At 53.5% G+C, this 10,403-nt stretch overlaps 1 protein-coding gene across 1 annotated transcript; it reads right to left on the reverse strand.

The window, feature by feature from the left end:
• Window positions 1-7,006: 7,006 nt before the first annotated feature.
• LOC140399007 (tubulin alpha chain-like) lies at window positions 7,007-9,853 on the reverse strand. Its single transcript, XM_072488054.1, has 4 exons — window positions 9,636-9,853; window positions 9,018-9,166; window positions 7,903-8,583; window positions 7,007-7,395 (listed from the first exon to the last, which is right to left on the reverse strand). Exons 1-4 carry the CDS (start codon window positions 9,754-9,756, stop codon window positions 7,099-7,101), a joined length of 1,248 nt encoding a protein of 415 aa, XP_072344155.1. The 5' UTR covers window positions 9,757-9,853; the 3' UTR covers window positions 7,007-7,098.
• Between the last annotated feature and the right edge of the window lie 550 nt (window positions 9,854-10,403).

Raw genomic sequence — 10,403 nt, forward strand, 5'->3', positions numbered from 1 at the left:
GACGGGGTGCGAGCGGAACCAACCCCCGAGGCTCCCCCGACACCTGGCGCTGCCAGTCCTGGATGCCCGCTCTGGTATCGACAAGGGTCGGAACGTTTGCAGCCCTGGAGCACAGGGAGTGAGCAATCTCCCTCTGTGTCTGTGCGACGCCGGCCATCACCTGGGCAATGCCGTCGATGCTCTCAGCCATGGCCTGCTGTGACTTGGCCATCCTGAGGGAAACTGCTGCAATCTCCAACTGGCATTGGCACAGGGCTGAGCGCAGCCCAGTCCTGGGCTTCGGCCCCTGTCTGCACAGAATGCCCCAGGCCTTGCGGTATCAGCATGGGTGCCACGCATGACCGGCACCACTCCCTGCTCCTACACGCGGATGGACACCTCCACCTGCGTCTGCAGATGCTGGAAGCCGGCCGCCATCTCCTCCTCTAGTCCTTGGGTCTCGGACTGCACCTGCACTATGGGTGGGACTGGATCTTCCAGGGGCCCGGGACCCTCTGTGCGGCAACTGGTTGCTGGGGCCCGTCTGTCCTCCGACCATCCGGCCCCTCGGCTGCTCCTACCTCTACCTGTACCGGGTCGACTGTGTGGTGCGCACCAGTGAGTGTCCCAGGAGCCTCTTCACTAATTTGCCCAACCGAGGTGATAGTCTCCGAGATGGTGTAGGAGACAGTTGTGATGGAAAGTCAGTGTCCTCCTCCAACCCGAACTCCGTGGTGTCCTGGGTCGTGGTGTCCTGGGTCATGGTGTCCTGGGTCGTGGTGTCCTGGGTCGTGGTGGCCTGGGTCGTGGTGGCCTGGGTTTTGGTGTACTGGGCCGTGGTGTCCTGGGTCGTGGTGTTCTGGGTCGTGGTGTCCTGGGTCGTGGTGTCCTGGGTCGTGGTGGCCTGGGTCGTGGTGGCCTGGGTCGTGGTGTCCTGGGTCGTGGTGGCCTGGGTCGTGGTGGCCTGGGTCGTGGTGTCCTGGGTCGTGGTGTCCTGGGTCGTGGTGTTCTGGGTCGTGGTGTCCTGGGTCGTGGTGTCCTGGGTCGTGGTGGCCTGGGTCGTGGTGGCCTGGGTCGTGGTGTACTGGGCCGTGGTGTCCTGGGTCGTGGTGGCCTGGGTCGTGGTGTACTGGGCCGTGGTGTCCTGGGTCGTGGTGGCCTGGGTCGTGGTGTTCTGGGTCGTGGTGTCCTGGGTCGTGGTGTCCTGGGTCGTGGTGGCCTGGGTCGTGGTGGCCTGGGTCGTGGTGTACTGGGCCGTGGTGTCCTGGGCCGTGGTGTCCTGGGTCGTGGTGTACTGGGCCGTGGTGTCCTGGGTCGTGGTGTCCTGGGTCGTGGTGTCCTGGGTCGTGGTGTTCTGGGTCGTGGTGTCCTGGGTCGTGGTGTCCTGGGTCGTGGTGGCCTGGGTCGTGGTGTACTGGGCCGTGGTGTCCTGGGTCGTGGTGTCCTGGGTCGTGGTGTCCTGGGTCGTGGTGTCCTGGGTCGTGGTGGCCTGGGTCGTGGTGGCCTGGGTCGTGGTGGCCTGGGTCGTGTTGGCCTGGGTCGTGGTGGCCTGGGTCGTGGTGGCCTGGGTCGTGGTGGCCTGGGTCGTGGTGGCCTGGGTCGTGGTGGCCTGGGTCGTGGTGGCCTGGGTTGTGGTGTCCTGGGTCATCTCGGGCAGAGGGCTGGTGTTCCGGCTGCTCTCCCCGTCGATGCGCGGCTGTCTGGGGAGCACCGGCTCTGGCACTCGCTGGGGGAGGGGGGCCCTGATGGGTCCGGAACATCCCTGGCTGGTCCTGTAAGACATAAGATGGAATGTATGGCTAGACAACCGGATGGGGGTGAGGCATGAGGTGGTGAGGGCCGGGGTGACGGGGGTTTGGGTGTGGGGCGAGGGGGGTTGGGGTGTCGGGTGAGGGGGGTTGGGGTGTGGTTGGGGTGGGCACACGTTTGTCGTGAGGACCCGCAACTAGGGGGGTCTCACTTTGTGACACGCCGCTGACCTCAGCATCGGCAACCTCCCTCTCCTCTGGCCCGCCGACAATGTCTAGTGCCCTCTGCTCAGGCACGGTGAGAGCACGCAGGTCTGGTGGTCCCCTCCGGTCTTCTCCTGCTCCCGGCGGTTGTGCGCAGCCTTGCCTGGGGGGGCAAACACAAACAGCAACAGTGTTAGACGGCCCGGTGAATGCAGCCCATGGGTTGGGTATCTGATGGACGTTCTGCCACCGCTACCTCACGGCGCTGAGATCCCAGGTTCAATCCCGGCCCGTCCATGTGGAGTTTGCAAATTTACCCCATGTCTGCATGGGTCTCAACCCCACAACAAAAGGTGTGCAGGGTAGGTGGATTGGCCACGCTAAATTGTTCTTTAATTGGAAAAAAAAAGAATTGGGTACTTAAAAGTTACTTTATAAATAGGAGGCCCCATGGGCTTCACGTCGCAAATCAAGACTCGTCAGGGGATTCGCCGGTACCATGCTTGCCAGCCCCCTCTTAAACTGCTCTTTCACAGCCAACCCCACACAGCTTGCAGCCATGGTGCTGTGATGACTGGCCCCACGATTCGGGGATGCCAACCTGGGGAGGCCCCTAGAAGTGGTCAATGCCAGAAAGGATGTCTTGTTACCCCAACAGTCCTGGGGGGTAAGCCACAGGGCAAACAGTGCCGCCTGGGAGGAAATTGCAGCGGCCATCAGCTCAAGCAGCGTGACCAGAAGGACCGCCACCCAGTTCCGCAAGAGGTTAATAACCTATACCGGGCCGGTTGGCACTAGGCCTCCCTCACGTCCCCTGAGGGAATACGCCTGACACTGCCCCTACCCAGCACCGAGCTGTGCCCTGGCCCATCCATGCTGTCCATGATGCCCCTACACAACCCTGCCAAAATCTTCTCTTCCCCCCCGAGAACTACCCACCCTCCCCAAAACATTCCACCACCCCCGCAGTGAACCACACGTGTGGCTAACGATGCCTTCTCTGCAGGAGAAGTTGCCCCACCTCGGAAGAGGGCCCAGACGGGCAGCGGGATGGCCGGACATCAGAATCCTCACCACCTTCAACGAACGGGCCCTGGAGGTTACGGGGGGTCCGAAGATAGAGCAGTCACCAACATGGAGGTCAGCGCATGTCGCAGAGGTGAGGATCCACCGGACCCCGACCAGATGGATTGTCAAACGTGAGTTGTTAATGCCATTCAGCCTGATTCATCCCTCCCAATGACCACATGTCCATTCACCCACAGGACCTACAGCTGACGATGTTGGCCCATCCAGAGTGGTCTCCCCCCCAACCCCCCCCCACCGCCAGCCTACCATGAGTACACCTTGGAGTGAGCTCTGAGGATGCCACCATAGATGCATCACAGTTGTTATCCCCACCCTCCATTCGCGCACAGATATGCATATCGGTGGGCAACGGTAGTGGTCAGCCTTCTGGGGCACATTCTGGTGAGCACCACACAGTTCCTGAGGCAGGAACACCCAGTCGAGACAGCAGTTGGAGGTCTACTGGATCCCAGGACCCAGCTGAGCCTCTGGAACAGGTCTACCTGGAGTTGATGCAGACGTTAGGGTGCAGCCGTTTAGAGGGGGATTTCTGCGACAATCCAGCAGGTTCATAGCCGATTGGAGGAGTTCCAGAGACTACGGGTCCAGGAGATGGGGCTGGCAATGCGTATCAAAGAGCATAGAGATGAACAATGCTAGGGTGGCAACCACAGTGGAAAGCGTGGTGCACGTCAGCAGCATTCGTGGAGGTGTTCAAGGCGTGGTGCAGTTGGCTACAGTCATGGCTGAGGGGTTCAGTAGACTGTTTTGACTCGCTGGAGGACGTGACCAAGTACCAGGCGGACCTTGATGAGGCGCTGCGGACATGTCCCAGTCTCAGAATAGCCGAAGCACTGTGGAGCTTGTCCCAGTGGGCATTGCCGAAGCGCTCCAGAGAATGCCGCATTTACTGAGAGAATCGTCGAGGATGTCGACACCATCCGGCCCCAGAGACCCCTGAGGATGCCCACCAGGGCGTCGAGGTAAACAGCAGGCTGCCTCCATCTCTGATGTGCATCCTGAGGTAACCTAGACACAGTGGTAAAGCATGTTGAGGATTACTGAGAGGGCACTGAGGGCAGGGGATGGGGGCTAGTAAGGGAGTAAGGGGGAGGAAGTATTCATTGGGGGAGGGGAGAGTGCGGTGGCACTGTCGGAAGAGTGGTGCACTGGTGGCCACTTATGTGAGATACATTAAAAAACCTTCACCATAACCAGTATGATGCCTCTGGCAATTTCTTCCATGATATGGGCCGACCAGCAAACCCTTGCCCCATCTCGCCAGACATGGGTGACCTGGACTTCGCCCCCACAGCACAGCAAGGATATGGCACAGGTGCCTCAACGTCCCTGGTTGAGGTGGAGCCTCCTGCGCACGTGTTGTCCGTCATCTCCTCAAAAGATCAGCGACGTTTATACACCTTGGGCCATCACGGGCCTCCTGCTCTGGGTCTCACCTTGGCCTGGTGGGTGGCTGGGACTCAGGGTGTGGAACGGGGCCCTGCACATGGACCACCACCTCGTGTCTCTGATCATGCTGCTGCTGCCACCGTGTCCGGGTGCCTGGCCACCCAACCCACCAGCAGCACCACCAGAGCAAGTTCCCTGAGGCCCAAAATATCATTCAAACCGTTCAATATTTGTAAGGAATTGGGAGAGGGTGTGAGACTGACAGAGATGCTTTACACCTTGGGAGCCTCCATCCCCCCACATGGCATGCCCCGCCCAAGCACACTCGGCTGCAGCGGGGCCCTTACTCACTGTACCCCACACCCTGCACCCCAGACACTCGAACATAATGTTTCCTGGATCGCGAGAATGTCCCCTCCCCCTTGCACTCACCCATCCTCCAGGTTTTCGGATGTTGGCTGCTGTGTCTGTGGCTTTGCCTCCCCCAGTGTTCAGACAGTGTCCAGGCATCACAGTCATAGAAGGCAGAGAGTAGCAATGGAAGGATGCTTTTCTAATTGGAGGGCTGTGACCAGTGGTGTTCCGCAGGGATCAGTGCTGGGACCTTTGCTGTTTGTAGTATATATAAATGATTTGGAGGAAAATGTAACTGGTCTGATTAGTAAGTTTGCAGACGGCACAAAGTTGGTGGAATTGTGGATAGCAATGAGGACTGTCAGAGGATACAGCAGGATTTAGATTGTTTGGAGACTTGGGCGGAGAGATGGCAGATGGAGTTTAATCTGGACAAATGTGAGGTAATGCATTTTGGAAGGTCTAATGCAGGTAGGGAATATACAGTGAATGGTAGAACCCTCAAGAGTATTGAAAGTCAGAGAGATCTAGGTGTACAGGTCCACAGGTCACTGAAAGGGGCAACACAGGTGGAGAAGGTAGTCAAGAAGGCATAGGGCATGCTTGCCTTCATTGGCCGGGGCATTGAGTATAAGAATTGGCAAGTCATGTTGCAGCTGTATAGAACCTTAGTTAGGCCACACTTGGAATATAGTGTTCAATTCTGGTCGCCACACTACCAGAAGGATGTGGAGGCTTTAGAGAGGGTGCAGAAGAGATTTACCAGAATGTTGCCTGGTTATGGAGGGCATTAGCTATGAGGAGCAGTTGAATGAACTCGGTTTGTTCTCACTGGAACGACGGAGGTTGAGGGGCGACCTGATAGAGGTCTACAAAATTATTAGGGGCATAGACAGAGTGGATAGTCAGAGGCTTTTCCCAGGTGCGACGGGCAAGGTTTAGAGTAGATGTACGAGGCAAGTTTTTTTACACAGAGGGTAGTGGGTGCCTGGAACTCGCTACCGGGGGAGGTGGTGGAAGCAGGGACGATAGTGACATTTAAGGGGCATCTTGACAAATACATGAATAGGATGGGAATAGAGGGTTACGGACCCAGGAAGTGTAGAAGATTGTAGTTTAGTCGGGCAGCATGGTCGGCACGGGCTTGGAGGGCCGAAGGGCCTGTTCCTGTGCTGTACTTTTCTTTGTTCTTCTTTGTTCTATAGGGATGCTCGGCAATAATTCCCACATGCTACATGGCACGCCTACCCATGGGAATTCACTTGGGATGTGTGAATGCTCACTTAACTGTGATTGCCAATTCCCCATTGGCAATTGCCTTCAGCCACACAGCTGGAGGCCTCTGCATTCAGTGGGAGTAATGGGTTGTTGGTGGGATAGACAGGCAGGGACTACGGTTTCCCCCGGAACAGATACACATGATCCAGGTTTTGGCATGGAGGACCCGTTCGCGCTTACACCCCCCCCCCTCCCAACCCCCCTCGAACGAGAGCACAACAAGGTCACTGATTCATGCCATATGTCTCTAGTCCCAGATGACCAGAGGCTGCTTTCCCCTTTGGAGGGGGGCAGAGAGCTGACTGGTGGTCATTTAACCTGAGGGTCACCACACATCAGGCGAGGGGCAAGGTTGGGAGGTGGGGCCTTCATGTATAACCTCATGCAGGGTAGCAATAAATAGCACATGCTCGAGTTAAATAGTGCAGTGTTATTTAAAACAACTTTAAATCTGGCCTGTAATATTTAAAACTAGCATGCACCAGCTAAACGTATGGCTAACTTTAAACTTTCCACTATACAGGCCAGATGTTGAAATGTACAGTCTAGCTTTAAGAGAACTGGATAGTTTTACATTCTGCAGTTTAGATTTAAGTGGTGCTTGCCCATGTCGTCCAATTCCATCAACCTAAATTTTAGCTTGCAGTCTATTGCGAGGGACTTTTAAATCTGCTGGACTATTCTCTGGTTTTCTTCCATCAGTCGCCTCCAATCTATCAGACCTCCATTTATCAGGTTCCTCTCTGAGACCCAAATTAATCAGTCTCTTACCTATCAAACCGTTATTAATCAGAGAGACCATGATCATTGTTTCAGAGTTTAAAGTTTAAATGCTCTGTGATATGTAGACTGTGAGCTTGTTAAGTTTGATTAACCCACTTTCAGGGGCCATAGATCTTCAATCTTCTTCCTTTATGTCTGTTTTAATCCCTTGTGGCTACTAAATTGACACATTCACACACAAAACCATTTAAAAATAAATTTATTGTCTTAAATAAAGATTCTCAAATCAATGTGAAATAAAGTTATAATCTTTTACAATCTGTATTAATAAATATTATTCTTCCTCCTCTGCCTTTCTGTCCAGTGAGGAAGAATCGACGGCCACTTCTTCATAATCCTTCTCGAGTGACGCCATGTCCTCACGTGCATCCTGGAACTCCCCTTCCTCCAGCCCTTCCCCCACATACCAATGGACAAAGGCCCGCTTGGCGTACATCTTATCGAATTTGAGGTTCAGTCGGGTCCAAGCCAAGGCAATGGCAGTGGTGTTGCTCAGCATACAGAGGGCCCGTTGTACCTTTGCCAGGTCACCCCCTGGCACCACTGTCGGGGGCTGGTAGTTGATGCCAACCTACAGAGGGAAAGGAAAAGATGTTAAACATACAAAATCAGATCTGTTGGTTGCCATGGAATTGCATAAACATTAAATTTAGGAACTGTATTGCGCCTGTAAATGTACCAGAAGCCAGCTCTGGTTGTTGGTTGGACTTTCAATCGAGGTGTCAAGCTTAGTTTCTGATGGAAGATTTTGTGAGGCTGCATTCAGGAGATAATTAAATTCTTTATCACATCTTTTCCAATGTGGCTTTGATTCTCATTCTTCTTATTTTAAGGGAACATTCTCGTGGTACATTCCCAGCTACAATCGAAGATTGAAACTGAGAGACTTCAACTGAAAGCCTCAGTGGGAGCTCCTGTTTGAACCAGAATTAGGGAACATTTGTTACTTTCTGTTCCAGAATGAAAATTCAGCTTTTGGCCCGGATGGAAAAGATGTCCTGTGTGCACGTGAGGCGAGATTGGAACAATCCAATGTTTCACAAAAGCCGCATGTGTTGATTACAAAGACCACACTCACCTTGAATCCAGTCGGGCACCAGTCAACAAACGAGATTGAGCGTTTGGTCTTGATGGTGGCGATGGCGGCGTTGACATCCTTTGGCACCACGTCTCCTCGGTACAGCATGCAGCACGCCATGTACTTGCCCTGGCGGGGGTCACACTTCACCATCTGGTTAGCAGGTTCAAAGCAAGAGTTGGTGATCTCCGACACCGAGAGTTGCTCGTGGTAAGCTTTCTCAGCTGATATAAGGGGCGCGTAGGTTAACAATGGAAAGTGAATGCGGGGATAGGGGACCAGGTTGGTTTGAAACTCAGTCAGGTCCACATTGAGGGCACCGTCGAACCTGAGTGAGGCCGTGATGGATGACACTACCTGTGCCATGAGACGGTTGAGGTTGGTGTAAGTTGGTCTCTCGATGTCAAGGTTACGCCGACAGACATCGTAAATGGCCTCATTGTCCACCATGAAGGCACAGTCAGAGTGCTCCAGGGTGCAGTGGGTGACGAGCACAGCATTATATGGCTCGACCACCGCAGTGGAAATCTGGGGAGCAGGGTAAATGGAAAACTCCAGCTTGGATTTCTTCCCGTAGTCAACGGAGAGTCTCTCCATCAGGAGGGAAGTAAAACCCGAGCCCGTGCCACCCCCAAAACTGTGGAAGATGAGGAAACCCTGGAGTCCGGTGCATTGATCAGCCTGTGGGTAAACAAAGGAGAAAAGATTAAAATGGAGCAAGGAATTGCAACCAGTATCAAAGAACAGTCATCAACTGTTGGCAAAGAGCAGCAAGAGATGACGAGATGGATGATTGGTGTCTGATGGGAGAGAATATTTACTGTCGGGGGAGGGATCTCAAAGGGGAAATCAGTGGTGTTGTTGAGCGTAAGGTTCAGCCTTGGGGAGCCATGTCCCAGCTGCATTTTGTGCATGTTACTGATCAGGGGAATATTGGAGTGAATCAATATGTGATAGAGGAGAGACTGAGTGGGATTTGTACACATGGGCATGAATAAGATTTCATTTACACCAAGGCATTGGGACAATGTGATGGTGAAATGAGACAGTGGTAAATGATGATATGGGTATTCTGTGCAGCTGGGAATTGCCAATGTCCCTGTTACACAACGTACCACCTTCCGTATGCGATCCAAGACCAGATCCACAATTTCCTTTCCGATGGAGCAGTGGCCCCGTGCATAGTTATTCGCTGCATCCTCCTTGCCTGTGATGAGCTGTTCCGGGTGAAAGAGCTGTCGGTAGGTGCCAGTGCGAACCTCATCTGTGGACAGGCAACAGAGATAAACAACATAGGGTGACATTGTGGCACAGTGGTTAGCACTGCTGCATCACAGTCCAGGGACCCCGTTTCAATTCCGGCCTCGGGTAACTGTGTGGAGTTTGCACTTTCTCCTCGTGTCTGTGTGGGTGTCCTTTGGGTGCTCTGGTTTCCTCCCACAGTTCAAATATGTGCAGGTTAGGTGAATTGGCCATGCTAAATTGCCCCTTCATGTCCAAAAGGTTAGATGGGGTTACTGGGTTATGGGGATAGGGTAGAGCATGGGATTAAGTGGGATGCCCTTTCCAAGGGTCCGTGCAGACTCAATGGGCCGAGCGACCTCCTTCTGCACTGTGAATTCTATGTTTCTATGACACAGACCTTTCCAGCACATTTGATGCCTTCAGGCCGCATTTCACGGAGTTTTGAAAGAAGACTGGCTGACTGAAATACCAAAAAACTATCACCTTACCAATCACGGTGGGCTCCAGATCTACAAACACAGCTCGTGGGATGTGTTTCCCCGCTCCTGTCTCACTGAAGAAGGTGTTGAAGGAGTCGTCACCACCTCCGATGGTCTTGTCACTGGGCATCTGCCCATCGGGCTGGATTCCATGCTCCAGACAATACAACTCCCAGCAAGCGTTACCGAGCTGCACTCCCGCCTGGCCAAGGTGGATTGAAAGACACTCACGCTAAAGAGAGGAGAAAGGAGATCCAATTATTTTATGAAGACAATGTCTTATAGAGTCAATATAGCTTTTCACGAAGTATGGATTTCCTGCATTCACTGTGAATCCTGCCTAGTAATTGATTGGTCCCTGCACTTTCTGCACAACTTCAATGAAAATTAAAGTTGTCATTGTCCCTTCGGACTATAGGCTACTCTCCCCTTTCAGAGGGAGAACTGACTGGTGATGATTTAACTGGAGCTCCCCACATCTCAGGCGAGAAACAAGACTCAATGAAAGCACTCCATAACTTCCACAGATTGTCCTGGTCTCTTCTGTGGATCCCTTTTCCTCATGCATATCCTTTCCCTGTGGACCCTTGTTTTGCCTATGGGTGTCATAAGAACATAAGAACGAGAAGCAGGAGTAGGCCATCTGGCCCCTCGAGCCTGCTCTGCCATTCAATGAGGTTATGGCTGATCTTTTGTGGACTCAGCTCCACTTTCCGGCCCGAACACCATAACCCTTAATCCCTTTATTCTTCAAAAAACTATCTATCTTTATCTTAA

The sequence above is a fragment of the Scyliorhinus torazame genome, chromosome 22, assembly GCF_047496885.1.
Source record: "Scyliorhinus torazame isolate Kashiwa2021f chromosome 22, sScyTor2.1, whole genome shotgun sequence".
NCBI lineage: Eukaryota > Metazoa > Chordata > Chondrichthyes > Carcharhiniformes > Scyliorhinidae > Scyliorhinus > Scyliorhinus torazame.

Excerpts from the sequence above, each read along its gene's own strand:
- LOC140399007 (XM_072488054.1), bottom strand. The coding sequence starts at position 9,756 with ATGCCCAGTGACAAGACCATCGGAGGTGGTGACGACTCCTTCAACACC. Across the intron at positions 8,584-9,017 it reads TGGATCGCATACGGAAGGTG|GCTGATCAATGCACCGGACT; the intron begins GTACGTTGTGTA and ends GTTTACCCACAG. Across the intron at positions 7,396-7,902 it reads GGTGCCCGACTGGATTCAAG|GTTGGCATCAACTACCAGCC; the intron begins GTGAGTGTGGTC and ends TTCCCTCTGTAG.